Source organism: Neltuma alba, unplaced genomic scaffold (genome assembly GCF_004799145.2).
Source record: "Neltuma alba isolate B1F8T4 unplaced genomic scaffold, ASM479914v2 tig00011735_pilon, whole genome shotgun sequence".
Taxonomy (NCBI): Eukaryota; Viridiplantae; Streptophyta; class Magnoliopsida; order Fabales; family Fabaceae; genus Neltuma; species Neltuma alba.
In genome coordinates this window covers 390,573-407,921 of record NW_021636363.1, presented here as the reverse complement: position 1 = coordinate 407,921, position 17,349 = coordinate 390,573, and the positions used below count along the sequence as shown (strand labels likewise).

Below are 17,349 nucleotides of genomic sequence, written 5' to 3'. Positions count from 1 at the left end.
CAAGCCCAATATAATACAACAGACCCAGACATGGAAAATACACGAATTATTTTTAACAATATACACGTCGTGCCAATTGCTATACTTCCATATATATCACAAACTAACTCTCATTCTCTTCCAATACCCTACCTGTAAGCTCTCCATTTCCGGAAGAACAGCACAAGGACGTACATCTTGAAGTACAAAACAAACACAGCACAGCTTTATTTCTGATTCATTCATATTCAAAGAGGCAGAGAGATGGCTTTCTCTTACAAAAAAATGATGGTGAGGGTGTTATTCATCTTGGCCATTGTGGTTTGAAGTGCAGAAGTAGGATCAGCAATAAGGCCATTCCCAGCTGGCTTCTTGCTGCAGATTCTTAAAAGAGGCCCCGTATTATCCTCTCCTAACCCTTGCAACACTATTCCTGGACGAGGAAGTGGTCATTGTCCCTAAACTTGTTTTCTTCCTTTTCAAGATCGGCAAACTTAACATTCTTCTTGTCGCTTTTGTCCTTATTCAGGGATAGCCCAACACTCCTTTAATCTGCAGATATATGTAATTTAATTCATTCACATACTTTTGCAATGATTTCTTCTATAGAATTTGTAATACTGTCATGGCTTCTGTAATCAGATTCTATAATTTAAGCTAAAATTCCTTCATATGGGTTTTGCTTTTCGTTTGCTCCACTTTATTTCACGGTGGATGCAAGTTTATTTTAAGAAGAAGAATTGTCTGATGAGTGTTAATATAAGTGAGATTTGGCTGATCATAGCAACGTCATTTGTATATAAAAACTATATAAAAAAAGGAGTAAAGGTGTACAAATACTTACAAACTTTTACTCAAAGTGCGTCTACCATCATAACTTTTTTAAGGTACAAAAGTGCCTATAAACTTGCAAAACCATAGTAAAAATGACACCACCATATGAGATGTAGGTAAGATTTGGCTGTTCATAGCAACATCATTTATATATAAAAACTATAAAAAAAAAAAAAGGTTTGAATATTCAGGAGAAGTAGATGGTTAAAACTTAATTTTCATGATGTCTCTTGTCTGACCAGGATAGACTAGTCAAACATGAATCAGAAATCACAGGTCAAGCATGGGATGACGTTGATGGGCTAATTACATGGATTTTGGACAGTTTGACTAATCAATTTGAACTGGCCTTTTCCTTCTGGGGCAATTTCAAACTTAACAAGGAAGACTCATCGTTTTAGTTTTTAAATCCCTCGTTGAATTTTGGCAACCAGCATGTGCTACACACCTTTAATGTTTTCCATTTGTAGAATAACCACTGGTTTCCATGTCTGCTGCGTATACTTGATGCTCCTGTATTTGATTTCTTCACTTAATTTTCAACCTACACAGTCAAGCTTAATCATTAAAAATTAATTGTTAAATGAAGACATTAGTCAAGAAATAGCATGTAGGCCAGTCACCGAAGCAGAAAAATGGAGGCTCTCCATCAATATCTACAAATGCGTGGTTAATTTGCCCCACAAACTTCACAAGCTAGACTACGTACCTGTTCAGACCAGGCTCAAAACGCAAGAGGGTGAATCTGTCTTTGTTCATTTCAGTTTCAGAATCAATATGATGAATTTCTTTGTCTCATGGAAACATAAGCTCTTCAAAGTTGTAATCATTTTCGCCATCTTATTATTTGCTTCTGCATCATTAGGAACAACGAGAGGGAACTGCAACAAGAGGATGTCCTTCTTTTGAGATCGCTGCAACGTGTTACTAAATTAATTGGAGGAGAAGAAGTTCTGGTATCTGTATTTAACTCGCTTCAGATGCTGCTCTATTCATAACAAGCTTTTCACCTTACTTCTCCAGATTATTTAACATTCCTTTAACAAAATTTTGTTACGTATGGATTTCATTTCTTTTTATTTCTACCTGATAATGGGGATGGCACACCAAAGCGTCCAGAAATCAGGTGCCTTTAATCATGTTTTTTTGGAAAAAGAAAAAGAGGGTAGCAATCAATACTGTGCTAGTTCTTTTCTCGGAACGCCATAAAACTCATTAATTTGTGAGAAGAACGTAGTTTAGCTGCAAACTCCCCATGTAAAATGGAGCTAGTTTACAGGCACAAGACATGGAAAGCCATTGCTTGAGATCTTGGACTCAAATCTGAGCTTGGTCTCGACATGTGGGAGGAAAAAAGACAATAAACTGAACTTTGCCCACCCAAATGACGCTTATTTTTTACTTTGGATTTAGTGCCCTCTACGAAAGGAAATGGAAGCTTTTGCTGAGCACATCGGATTGACTCGTCTGTTTGAATCAATTGGTAAACATTAATATGCAACATTGTAAATACCCAGTTTCAGATTTAGCGTTCCTGGCAACTTTCACTCCAAACTCCAAAGTAAATTTTTCTAATCATTTCCTTGCTACATTGAAGAACAAAATAAATGAGATAACATCTTCAGCAACAAAATAAAAGAGAAACTAAACATGGGGTTTCAGTTCTGTATGGTAATAATTGAAAGAAATATTTTGTTGAGTATTTTTTGGACGGCTAGGCACTGTTCCCACCTTATAAGACGCTTTTAGGTAATGTAGACCCCAAATAAGTTAGTTACTGGGCTTTAAATGTGTGTGTGTGTGTGTTTCATGGTCATCCTCATTTAATTAGATGTCTCAGTTAGGAACACATCCAAGTAAGGGCTTTATTGTTTAAAAAAAAAAAAAAGGAAAATCTTATCAACACCTTAAAAGACAAAAAATGCCTTACATTTTTTTAACATGGTACTCCTAAAAAAGCCTTGTATCTTTTTGTGCTTTCTAACTTTCAAAATAATGTTAGGAAACGTGTTTGTAAACATTAAAAAAATTTTCTATCATCGATAGGATCTTGATCGTTCTGCTTCAAAAAATGGATCCAAGGATCCTCGCAGCCTGTACAATCAAAACGCGCGCGCGCGCACAAAAATCACAATTATCGTGCATTTGGTTTTTAAGGGGCAAGTAAAATACCTTGCCTACCAGTCGTTCCTTGGAGGAGTTGATGAACTTTTAGTTTCTTTCTTTCTTTCTTAAATTTTTTGTGAATATATTACTGTTCAAAAATCCAAATTAATGAAAGAGAGCAAAACGGGAACACATTGGCAGGCAGCCACCCTCCACGGTCGCAGGCATCCCCAGCATCCGCAGGCAAGAGTAACCATCACTCTACCGGGGGCGTAGTGATTTGATTGGAGGCTTTTTGTCTTGGCCTCTTGGACTACAACAAGCTATCCAATCAGCACAAATTGATGATAGACGAAGACTGTTGAAGCCACACTACTTGCAGAGGCCTTAAACACCTCATAGAGTAGAATGGCATCATCCGTAATCGATCGTTAAAGTATATCCACAAGGAGGGCAAAATAATATGTGCCCAGTACAACTATTTTCTAGGATAAAATTAAGCAGCATATGATGTAATCCATTTCATTATCCATACAAATATCTGTACTTCAATGTTCACACACTTTATGTTCCTCGTACCCAAAGTACAGATTATCCCCTCCTAATAAAAAAGAAAAATGAACTATACCCTACTCAACATTCAGTAGATACACGTATATACAAATATATCTGCAAATAAGAATGCGAATCAACAACATGATTCCACCAGAATTTCATGAGCATTCCTAAACCTACCAATTCACAGACAAACTGAGCTCAGTACTGTAGTACTAATATCAATGGGGTAATTGAAGGGCAACTTGGTGACTAGAGTTCTCCAAGTCTTCTTCTTGGGGTTATAGATCTGTATAAACAGAGTGCCCGTCCTCTTGTGGTGTCTGGTTCTCCTCCTTGTTTCAGCCATATCAACACTTGAATGCGTCATCACGTACAGCTCCCCACCTAATACTACAAAACCAAATGATGAGTTACGGGGAGCTTTTCTTGGCACACGAGACTCATACAGCCAGCAATTCGAAGACATGTCATATCTGCAAGGAGCATTCAACATTAAGAGTCAGTAAGAATACTAAAACTTCAAAAAGTTTTGGAATTCTAATTTAAAAGAATGTAGGGTACTATCAACATAGCTGCTTGCAAAACTACCGGCACCACTATGTGCGCAAATGGCTCAGAAGAGCGGCAATTAGCACAGCTCAATAAAAGGAGCCTAACAAAAAGAGCAACCAATTCAAGAGCACAGAAATCATATTGGAATTGGATGCCACTTGCACATTTAAGTAATAAGAAGCAACGCTGAAAACCAAAAAGAGCAAAAGAAGGAGGGGAAGGAGGAAACTATTGAAGAACCCAAACACTAGATGGTTACAAGATGAAGGAAATCTAACTCAGATAGATGAAAATAAGGGGTGTTCACAAATACAGAGGAGACTATAAGAATAAAAAAGCAAGCTCAAAGCGACCTTAACTAGCCATAACTAGCCAAGGGAAAACCCGTTCAATGAACACCCCTGTTCTCTTATTGATATAAGTAACTGTTAAGTTTGCCGACTAATACTACAATTTTTGTAATCAAATCTAGGAAAATACAAAAGATTAGCTATTGTTACTTAAAAATATGTACTACCTCCGGTCCTTAATATAAGAACTCGTTTGACTTTTATTTTGATCCTAAATATAAGAACCCAGTCCACTTTGTCTTTCATATTTATTCATTTTTTCCAAAGATAATTCTAGCTAATACACTTGATTAGTAAGGACTTAGAAAAGACAATACCTATTTATTTCAAATAACTAATTTAACTAGTTTTCTTAATCTACTCAAATTAATCAACTAGCTTTAATATTAACGACCGAAGGTAGTATTTACAAGCTTGTAAGAAAGCATCTTTAGCTGGCTTTTTACAAAAGCAACCACAATTAAACTATGCTATGATAAGAGATCAACCTGCCTCAATGGGGGAAAAATTCACAGGTGCTAAGTGCAAACTGATCTATATGATATGCCAGAGTATACACCACATACTATTATTTTGGACGAAACTATAGGCGCAAATGAAGGGTTACATCATTACTTTCAATCAAGCACCGAAATGGCCCAAGGCTCCACAATAAGCTTTTACTCGAATAATTTTATTTTTAATGTAATGATAAAAGTATCATTCAAGCAAAAACAAAAACAAAAAACAAAAGGAGAGCGGAGACTCTCTTTCTATTCAACAATACCAAATCAAATAATATAGCCTCAACTACTCACCATCCTCATATATCTACACTAGAGATCATTCATACGTCTTATTATGAACACTAACTGATCCAAACGAAAATCAGAAGAAGATCAAGCATCAGCAACCAAACATTCAGGCCAAGCACATTGCTTAGTGCAGTTCAAAAACACATACATTTGGGCAGCCAGAAATAAATCAGAAATTGAACTTATAATCCGTTAATTAGAACGAATTGACTATTACTATTAGCCACCATTACGAACGATAACTTAATAATTGTATCCTCACAGTCAAGACACACAAGAGAGACAGAGAGAGAGAGACCGTACCTCAGAATCTCATTCCTATCGAGCATGAAAATGCCGGGACAATCTTGGTTCTCGTCCTCGACAACGACAATCTTTCCGAGCCTCATCCTCTCTCCTTCTTCCCACATGTTCCCAGCCTCTCTCCACTTCCCGTTATCAAACCCATTCTTCAATTCCATCACCACCGCGTCCTTATAATACTCATCGACAGGGAAAACACCCGAAATGGTCCTTGAAGCACCATATCCACCCATCACCCAGAACTCCCTGCTGTCCCCTTTTCGATTCCCAACCAAAAAACCAACGCAACCCGCCCGGTGATTCGTTAAACCATCCATGGCAACCCACTCATCCTTCCCAATATCGTACCTCTCAACGGAACGTATTCGGCTTCCAGCGGCCGCGAACATCGTATGCCTCGACCACCACCGGCCACCAGAATCTGTTGAGAGTCAGGGACGGCGGCACAGGCGAAGCTGCCACGTGGTGAGAGCATAGGGGCAAGGCGTTCCCAGGAGAAATCATAGAAATTGAAACGAAAAGCAGAGGAAGTCGGGGAGGGGCGATCAATCGGAAACGATCGGGTATCGAAAAGGGAGCCTCCGAGTACATAGAGGTAAGGGCCTACGGAAATGGCGGAGAAGTTACAGAGGCCATAGACATGGGGATTACAGGGCATAAGGGGGAGAGGGCACCAAGCGAGGGAGGAAGGGTCAAAGAGAAAAGGGGAAGCTAAGGAAGGGTCCTGAGGGAAGATACAGAGGAGGTGAGAGAGGAGACGGTGGTGACGGCGGAAAGAGATAAAATTTCTGGAGGAAAGGAAGAGGTTCCACGATTTGCAGGTGGGCTTGAGGCGAGCATGGTGAGAGTAAGGGATAAAAGAGAAGATGAGGGCGGCGACGTCGATGGGGAGGCCAGGAATCAAGGTGAGACTTTGATCGATAGCCGGTGGGGGAGTGGGCTGAGGTGGCGAAGGCGGCGGAGGAAGAGATTCGATCATTTGAGATTGGCCCTCGGCCTTCTGACTTGCTCGCCAAGACACAAGACGCTAACTTTCAGGCCCCGCTCACCACGATGCAGACCGGGAATGGCAAATTAGCAATCGGCAGTGTATTACGACTTGCGAGTACAGGGAAAAGGCACTGCTTTCTCTAATGCCTTTATTAAGGATCTATTATTTATATATCTACCAGCCCGCTGGATGCTTCTTATGCTTGGTTTAAGTTAAGTTAGTTAATACTCCATCCGTTCCTTATTATAAGAAACGAATAATTAAATTATATTGATTAAAAAAACAGTTAAAATTAGTTAAGAACAATTAATATGTAAAAAGTATAATTTTTTCCCAAAAATACCCTCATTAATAAGGAGAGAGAACAATGGTAAATTATTAAAAGAAAAAGAAGTGGGAAGGAGAAAGAATGAGTTGGAGACAATAAATATGGATAAAATAAGAAATCAACACAAAAAAGTAGAGACAACATTTAAGTGTCTCTTATATATAGAAACATGCCATAAGCATCAAATGTCTCTTATAATAAGGAACAGAGAGAGTAATAAATAAGTGTTACATTTCTTAAAATATTTTTACTAATCAAGTTTATTGGTTAGAACTATTATTATTAGAAAGACTTTTTTAGAAAAAGATGAATAAATTTGAGAGACAATAGATTGGGGTCTTATATTTAGGACCGGACTAAAAGTCAAATAAGGTCTTATATTAAAGACCGAAAGTGGCATTATTATTTAAAATAAGACTAAGACATAGTTACTCGACAATTGACATGAAACAGCCCAATAGGTTGCACGCCCTTATATTTAATGATGGAGGGATATAGTTCATATTAATGTTAATATTTAATGTAAATAAAAAAAAACTCATAATAAATCATGCTATTCAAATATTAGCTGTTGGTAAAATTTCATAAAATTTAGGGCTATGCGTCTGATTTGTGCTTCACAGAACGACTGTTATATAATCCAGACGACGTTAAGCCCATATCCAATGGTGTGGTGGGCTTCGTTTTTGTGATAGTTTCTATCATTCTTTTAATTAGGAAAATGGCCCACAGCAAACTATGGGGCCCTAATGGACTAGTTGTCTGGGCATGATGGGACCCAATCCTTTTGGGCTTAACATGGTCCCAGATAGGCTCAGAAAACAAACTTGGTCCAAGATGCTTTGCGCGTTTCCCACCTTAAACGATGTAATGACCCAGATATAGCATTAGGTTTATTTTTTTAAAAAAAAAAGATATAACACTAGGGCTGAAATGGAGAATCTCATTTGTTGAATAATACCTGAGATGCATATTCTGGGAAAAAATTGAGACAGATAATGTTTGTTACTCGTACCTTTATTAGTATATAATTCGTCATTTTTTTTAATTTGTATCGAATAGTAAATCTATTCTGCTTCGTTGAAATTATTATCATTTTTTTTTCTTTCTTCTTTTGCGCACCAAACTGAACCTCTTCCCCCAAAATCATTTACAGAGCGCAAATAAAGTGGCATTTAGATGAAGATGAACTCACTATTAATGGACACCACCTTAGTGATGGTACATCTTGAGATCTCTTTAGTATGAAAAGGAAAAAAAAATTAAATTTGGGGGTGGGGGTCGGGTTAAAGATTTGAAATTAATGTTACGGGAGTATGTGGAAGCATTTTCTGTTTAGAGAAAATTGTGGGAATAATAAATACTTGTGTCATCAAACCAATTTTCTACATTTCCTTGACCGTCAATGCATAAACAAAATATAGAACACTCCAAGATGGAATCATCAAATATTACCGACCTCCTTTTCGGACATTCTGTGTTTAATTATTTATTTTAGAAGAAAATATTTTGTTAATTCCGTGTTCAATGTCAAAATGAGCATGTTATAAATAATGCAGAAATTAGATCATTGTCGACTGGTTCAATTCAATTCGATATCATGTTATTTATATAGAAAAGTCCACTAGGCTTCCATTGCATCACCATCCTGAGAAATACAAGTTTATGTTACGCTATTATTGTATTAGACCGATCCAACTCAATGATCAATAATTATCAAAAAAATTATTTATTTAAGTGGTTATCGTAAATATAGTCTGAGGATGTCTTACGTACGCGAACGTAGAGAGAGAGAGAGAGAGAGAGAGAGAGAGATTGAGCCAAGTCGTCAGTGAAGGAAAAGAGTGATAGATAGGGATGAATGTTGCTTTCTTTGCAAACAAAGCCAAGGAAACTTAACACTGTACGATGATGAAACATGTATGTGTTTATTCATTAAAATCAAGAGGAAAATTTGATTAATACAAGACAAGCCAGTTTGGTAGTCCTCCTTTTATTGTCTCTCATTTTTGCTTATTTGTCCCTGTCTTCATGATACTATTCCCTTGTAATTTTGTTGAAGGCCAAGTCCGAAACGACTGGTTCCGATATTAATTATGCGCTTAATAAATAACTAAGCCTATTTCCTAACTAAGCCATCATTAGCACATTGTAATTCTTCCCTCTGCACCAGAACGACGGAATCCATTAATACAAATAAAAACAATAACAACAAAAACAACAATATACTCCCTTTAGACCAATAAGCTGTCCGCTAATATGATAAGCAGTCTCACTCTTATAAGGAGGAGAACAAAAGTTCAAATATATGAAAGCACACTTATTGTAAGGGTTTTAATCTTAAAGCTCCCAACCCGACAAAGATTAATCTTAAGGCCAAAGTAATTTAAAAATACTTTGAGTTATACCCTAGAAAAGTAAATACTCCATTCAATTTTATTTATAAACTTCAATTTTGAAAATCAATGTAGTCTATTTTATAAGTTTCAATTTGAGTTTGTTTTAATATTTAATGTATTTTTTTAAATTTTGTCCTTAATTATTTATTTTTTTCCTTCGTCACATTCTCTCTCATTATATTTCCTCACGCTCTCTTTTATCCTTTCTCTCATTTATTACAAGGACATATTTAAAAATAAAAATATGTTTTTAATGTATTTATTATTTTTAACTAATTTTAACTAATTATTTATTATTCACATATTAGTTATTTGAAATTTATAATAATGATTTACTAGTAGCAACCATGGTGCCATTCCTATCTACCATCCAACTATACTATCATTGGCTTGCATGGATCAGAATCAAGGAGTGTTGTAATTATTCGGGGAAAAAAATACAAGTAAACCAATCAATAAGTAATTCGAAGTTGTTGAGTTAATTTAAACTATTTTTTTCGTGAGTTAACATTAATTAATTGCTATAACAAGCTGTACTATTTATAAATTGTAATTAAACAATGTAATGCAATATGTATATAAGGAAACATGTCTCTATTGTTTTGCCAAAACTGTGTAATGTGATAGATCTTGCGTTGGATCGATTTTCTTAAAAATTATATAATTGTGCAGTGATATACAATCCCTGAGTTTAAAGTTCACAGGGTAGAAGGGAAGCAGCTGCAAATTAACGGGAGGAATTGTCTACTGCCCTCTCTAATGCACGTTATCTATGCCACCCTTCCGTTTAGGCTTCCTTCATTTCTTTACGATTTTTCAACGATTTTATATAAAAATATATATAGCTTATTTATAAGAAAAATCATAAAAAATTGAAAATCATACCATTTCTAACCTATAAGATACCACTTATTTTATATAATTCTCCGTTCCTTAGTATAAGATATAATTAGAAAGTTAATATTGGTTTTATATATAAGACTTATTTCACAAATTTATCAATTTTTTTAATTAATCTTATTGATATTTCCCAAATAATAATCAAATAGGAGAGGAAGGAAGGGAATTGAAAACTATACTTAGGGATTTTAGAAAAAATATATTATATTAACTAATTTAATTAATATTTCTAATATTTAAATTAGTTAATTAAGTCATGCATTAAAGGCAAGAGGAGTAGAATTTAATAATTAAAAAATAAGAAAAAATTTTGGAAAGAAAGGCAAAATAAAGGGCCAGGAAGGAGCACATTTACAGGGACAGCAAACACCCCCCTCTCGATAGGTAACAGTGATGATGAAACGCTGGGGATTTGGATTTTAAAGATTGACAACCTGGCAACCCGTCCTGTCGTTTTTGGTGGAAAGGAAAGGAAAGGAGCTGAGTCTCTTCTCATTGGTACAAACGACGGAAAAAAACCTAATTCTTCCCCAACAAACAACTATATCAGACAATCATGGGAAACAAACACTCACATATAGTAGTGTGTGCGTGTGTGTGAGTATACGGCTCTATGACCTCATTTTAATTTGCTATAACTATATAACTATAGCTAGTTAAGGCTATGAGTTAATTAGTACTGAAGAGGTGATATGATACCAATGCATGTCCACATAATCAAATTAAAGTATGCTAATTCTTATTAATTACCAATCATCAGTTTCTGACTTTGAGATTATACAATACTCATTTGGTCCTTGATTAATATAGGATCAATTATTGAGTTGATCTTGGTCTTAAATATAAGACCTATTTATCAATTTTTCATAAGTTACTCTTATTGATACTCTTTCAATCATAATCAAATAAGAGAGGAAGATAAGGATATTAAAGAAGATTATTATAGTATTTTGGGTAAATATGTTTTTTTTTAATAATTAACTAACATATCTAACTTTTTTAATCTAATTAATTAGTTAAATAGTTTTATATTAATGACGGGAGGAATATTGATTAGTATTTAATTAGTTTATGATATCCAGACAACTAAGGGCCAAAAGTTATAGTATTCGGTGAAACAATGAGATCACGCACAGTAGTATTAACGCCCACAGGAAAACACAAAGCAGCAGGATTACATACATAATATATATATATATATATATAGATAGAGAGAGAGAGAGTACAAACAGGAGCAATGCAATGTACTGTGATAAAAGGGAAGCATGCACCTAATAAAGCTGATAAATAGGCAGGAGATGGAGGCATTATATGAAGTGGAAGTATATATGACAGTGAGTAGCTAAATTTAGTCCAAACTGCAAAATGTTGAAATGAAGACAAGACAAGTATATAAGCTACAAAAAAGGATGATTTATATCACTCTTAAGCAAAGCATAAGGGGGAAGGTTCCCTCCTGTTTCCTCTCCCAAATACGATCCATACAGTAAGTTAAGTGTGTGACTTGATGTCTGTATTGATTTTTTCTGTCTCCAGTTCCCAATGTCATTCCCAGATACGCAACGTACAAGATCTCTCTCTCTCTCTCTATATATATATATATTCGATAACGTTTTTGACTTTGTACGTATAGTAAATCGGCTTTTTGTATATATGCAGGAGCAGTGAAACCCTCTCGAGATCGATAAAAGAAAATTACTCCAAGTTAATTATTCCTGCATGCCGAGGAGCCTCTGTAATCCTTCGAACCATGGCGGGGGCTCTAACTAACTCTATAATTAGATGCGTTTGTATGTGTGTACCCTTTAGATTAGTTGTTGATGCAGCCAAAAAAAAAAGATACTTCATCTTTAATATAAAAACTAATTAACTAATTTGAGTAGATTAAAAAAAAACTAGTTAAGTTAACTATTTGTAATAAATAGATATTGTGTCTTTCCTAAAATATCCTTATTAATCAAGTGTATTAGCTAGAACTACCTCAAAAAAATAAATAAATATTATAGACAAAGTGGATTAAGATACTATATTTAAGACCAAAATAAAAATTAAACAAACTCTTATATTAAAGACCAGATGTATATATGTTAGTATATATCTACATGTGGGAGAAAGTGAGGGTAATTGATATATATATATATATATATATATATATCACATTTTGAAGCTGATATATATAGTTATGATTAATATAATCTTTGGTCTCTCAAGTTTCAAATAGCAAGTTTTGGTCATTAAAAGGTAAAATAATCCAAATTTTAATAAGTTATAGGAATTAATATTTTAAATAAAAAGAAACTTAAGGGACCAAATCTATGGTTTGAAATTTGAAAGATCAAAACTAAAATAAATACAAATTTAAGAAACTAAAAATTATATTAATTCGTTCATTCAATTACTCACAAAACTTACCTTCGTATGTGCTGTGCTTTCTCTTCTTGAGAAAACTATCTAGTCGGGGGGCATTTTTGTTTGGTGTTAAAACAAGACAACTTGGACGGTTATAGATAATTAATTATTATTTCGAGCGTCTCTTATGAGAAATGCATTCACATCTCCTGTCTATGAGTTTTTTGGTGATATGAACATAAAGATTTGTTTATAATTATTCCCGTGAAAGAATATTCATTTTTTTTAATATTTAGAGGTAAATTTTATGTGTAAACAAATAAATGTTTTATTCTTTCAAATGTCTTTCTCAATAATTTTATTACTACTCTTTGTGATGTAATACACCGAAATAAAATGTTGGTTTAATGTAATTTTCAGTCTCTCAAGTTTGCCCTCATTTTGGTTTTAGTCCTTTAAGTTTCAAATAATAGGGTTTGATCTCTCAAGAGGCAAAATGGTCCGGGTATTTATTAGATTATAGGAACCAAGTTATAAATGAAAAAATTGAGGAATTAGAACCAATGATTTGAAACTTGAGGGGGCAAAATCAAAATAAAAACAAACTTGAAGGGTCAAAAATTATATTAATCCTAAAATTTTAATAAAGACACCCATGATTAGCGAGTCGAGTGATACCGTGATTCCGTGAATTAATAGTCATATTGGGAAAATTAAAGTGGGGAACAATATTTACTAAAAGTAGGACAAGACTTGATGTGGGGGTTTTTTAAGCCTTATTATTTACTATCAATTTTGATTACTTCATCTATTATCGCAGCAACTTACACAGATTTTTCTAATTGAAATAAACCTTATCAGTACATACGTATATACATAGAGAGAACACACACACACACACTGTTATATGTCAACAGGAAATGCAAATAAAGGCTTGCGTACGTAAGGGAGAAGCTATAATGGGGGACAAACAATAATAAAGAATAGAGATAGCAATAGTATAAATTATTTTTTGTCTTATATATAGTGAGAGGAATCCTCAGCCGGCTATTCCCCAATTAATAACCAAAATACTTCTAACAATTAATACCACTCTTGCCTTTATTATTTGTCACCTGTATGAGGAGATTTTGATCCATTTTATTGGTTACCTGTATCATTTTTAATGCTTCATTTTCAATTTTGCTTATATTAATTATAGTAAAAGTGGAGAGAGAGAGGGAATGGATGAGAGAAATATACTAATATTTAATGCTTTTTTAATAAAGACAAAAATAAAAAAAATTATTTACTTAATGCTTTTCTTCTTGATATGTAAAAAAAAAATTTTATATGTGACAAATAATAACAACCAAACATATATATACACATAGAATTAGTTTTGATGCTCATCACCTTGATAAGTACTCTAAACTTATCAAATTTGGACTGTTTATATCTGATTTGAATATTTCATATTTAAAATTTTTAATTATTTATTTTTAAATAGAAAAAACTATTTTTTAAAAGAATGATAGTTAAGAAATTACTTTTACTTTATATTCTATTCATATTTAAATAATTATTTTGAATAAATAAAAAAATAAATCTAGACCGTTAGATCTGATGAGTTTATGGCGCTTATTTAAAAACGAAGGTAATTCCATATAAACACACACCTCCCACTTGTAACCAAACTTACAATATAATAAAACTTTTCTCCTTGCCTCGGCCCTCCACCTTTTACTTGACTCTCCAGTCTTCATAGCTAAATAGCTTATTCAATTCCTGTGCTGTGCCCTTAGTTTGTCTATATTCCCTCATCTTTCTTCTATATTAATAAACGCACCCCCTCCTCCCTCCATCCCTCTCTCTCTCTCTCGATTACTAAATATATCTCATAGGAAGCCAGAATGGAGTTCAGGTACCCAGAAGAGTCAAAGAGCTGGAGCGAAGAAATCGATGATCGATCGGAGCATAATGATGAAAGGGCAAGTGGAAGATGCTACGAGTGTGTGTTCTGCAAGAGAGGATTCACCACAGCACAGGCTCTAGGCGGACACATGAATATTCACAGGAAAGATAGAGCCAAGTCCAGCAATAAGCCCAGTTTTGCTGCTTCCACTTCATCCAAACTGCTTGACGACCATGAGACGCTCGACCATGCAATTTCAAGTTTTCCACCTCCCAGTTACTTTTCTCCTGAGGTAGATCACATCAGCAGCAATTATAATTGCCCTCCGTCCCAATTTTCTTTTCCTGCGGCACAGTACAGTGATCAAATGGATCGGGATGCGTTTGGAGGAGATTATAATTGGAGAACGGGTTTGAGTTTGTCTAATCCACCATATGTGCGTGATAATAAAGAGAAGATAGGAGGTAGCAGTGAAGAAGATGGTCTGGATTTGGAGCTTCGATTGGGTTATCATTCCTAACATGCACACAAATATTCTATTTCTACCGGTCAAATCCAGAGTATAGAAGCCAGAGAGCTGTTACGCCTATATATATCCATAATTGTACAGCTTCAAATCTGTCATGCCTGTGTCTGGTTTCTGAAATCAACTGAAGGCGAGAAGGCGAGGAGAAGATGGTGGTTAGCTATATATATATTAGCTAGCACGTCTATGATCTATATATCTCCTTGATTAGTGCATGCAAATGCATAGAGATAGATGGCCTGGAGGTTAGAAGCTGTTGAGCGATTTGCCTAAAGCTGATTTAGGGCTTTTTCATCGATGATCTCAAGGTTCCGCTGATGATGGTAACTACTAGATATTCAAATTTCTCCGCGTAAATCCTTTTATGTTTCTTCATTGCTCCTCTCTCTTTCTATACCCTCCCTTCCCCTCTGGCTCAATTTTCTGTATGCAGCTTCCTGAGGACAGTGATCAGGCTAATCATATTGTCACTTATACAGTTTTGGAGGTTTAATTCAGCTATATTATGCTTCATTTCTTTGTCCTTTCCACCAATGGATCTGTGCCTTTAAACGTATTTGAATATATTTATAGCATAATTAAGGAGTTAATTTTCAAAATTTATATGTGGGAAGCATAATTAAAGTGTTAGTGTTTGACATTTATAAACCTAATTCCTGCCATGAAAATAGGCAGTGGTTTTGGATGCATCCAACGGTATATGGCCACGCCAATGAACTTGAGCAAATTGCAAAAATTTATGTAGTTTAAAGAGAAATATTTGCTTTCATTGGTTTTTCATATATAGAACATATCATTTTCAAGAAAATGCGTTGCACATGGTTGTCTTGATCAAATATAGACCTTCGTTTTTGGCTGCTTTATATATAAAATTTCAGAGAATGAGTTAATGGTACCAATTCTTAATTGATGATATTTACACATGTGCGCGCGCGCGCACAAAAATTACATATTGCTTATGATGAATTGTAATATTGCTGTGAATACTGGTGTCCTTTCCTGTGTGTTTAATTCAACATATATATATATATATATATATATAGGCGTAGGCAAAAGCAACATTTTGTTGTTTTATTTGCCTAGATATGCTAATTAATTAATATGGCTAAACAACGGGTTAGTTAGAAATGTCACATTCTCCTGGCAATATAGAAGTTGTATATATAGGAAGACCAGCTAGATTCTCTCGTTGATTATACCGAAAATGTGTATTATAATTACTGGAGAGACTAATGATATTAATAATGAGTTGGTTTAATACATGAGATCATATAGCTACGTGAATAATTATTTGAAAATAAAGAGAGAAAAGTAAGAGAGGGAGATATGGTTGCATTACACCTAAACGTATTTTAAAAGGCTGAGCAGCGCAGGCCGCGGACGGAGGCATATGGATGCTTCTTTCTAACGAATGACGCATATCCTTCTCAGTCGTCCCCCCCTCTTTCATATTTTAAACGTCTATGAATTTTTTGGCGATTCGATAGTTAATGCGACTGTGGTATTTGCTGTATAACTAACCCATCGATGGTCCCCATAACTTTCTTGGATAGCAGTTTGTTTTTATTGTCGTGCTTACAATGCAATAATTTGACTAAGACAAGTCATCACGAGAATCCATGAAGCAAAGATAATGGGGGCCGCAGGTCCACACTTAGCTTCCATGGACAGGAGGAAATTAAAATGCGACAGGTTTGTCCACCGGGAAGCTTATGAATCAAGATACTATGGCAATGCTTATATGGAATAAACGACAGAAACTGATTGATTGTTCCACTTATTGAAAAATGATTAATTAAGATGAGGCAAGAGAGGGTGATAGGTGACGTAGGTAATGATGTAAAATACTACCTCTGATCTTTAATATAAAAGTTAGTTTGACTTTTAATTTGACTATAAATATAAGACTTCAATTCACTTTATCTCATATTTATCTATTTTTTCTTAAAATAATCCTTGTAGTAGTTGTACGTCTTAAATATTTCATCAAATTATAGTTCTAGCTAACACACATGATTAATAGGATATTTTAAGGAAGACAACACCTATTTATTACTGATAACTAACTTAACTAATTTTTTTAATCTACTCATATTAGTCAACTAAGTTTTGTATTAGAGACAGGAGGTAGTATATGGGAATAGAAAGCAGTAGGAGAAATGGGATTGTCAATACTTAATCGACCCAATACGGGGACTCGCTTGTCCTAAGATTCCTTCCTCTGCACCCCTCATCGGAGGCTGACACAAAATATAAAATTGTGGAGAGTCAGTAATGAACTGATTAACGTCTATTGACGAATAAAATGAAGCCAAAAAGGGAGGGACGAGGGGTAGCTTTTGTGTGAAGGATAGATAACACCCACCGACCTGCTGCATTGTGAAGCAACAAGTTTCTGAAACGAATGGATCGATCCCGACAAAACCATCTCCCGCCATTTTTGTTCCTCAAATAAATTGCCTTCCCTCATAATTCTCCTCATTCAA

The 17,349-nt window shown here is 34.8% G+C and overlaps 2 protein-coding genes across 2 annotated transcripts; one reads left to right on the top strand and one right to left on the bottom strand.

The window, feature by feature from the left end:
* Positions 1–3,400: 3,400 nt before the first annotated feature.
* Positions 3,401–6,587, bottom strand: LOC114717383 (F-box/kelch-repeat protein OR23-like). The gene is given in 3 exon segments (XM_028902505.1): positions 3,401–3,950; positions 5,477–5,876; positions 5,879–6,587. Coding segments are annotated over 3 exon segments (1,269 nt in total). The 5' UTR covers positions 6,456–6,587; the 3' UTR covers positions 3,401–3,658.
* Positions 6,588–14,335: 7,748 nt separating this feature from the next.
* LOC114717369 (zinc finger protein 10-like) lies at positions 14,336–15,436 on the top strand. Its single transcript, XM_028902490.1, has one exon. The coding sequence runs from the start codon at positions 14,336–14,338 to the stop codon at positions 14,855–14,857; it is 522 nt and encodes a 173-aa protein (XP_028758323.1). The 3' UTR covers positions 14,858–15,436.
* The last annotated feature ends 1,913 nt before the right edge of the window (positions 15,437–17,349 follow it).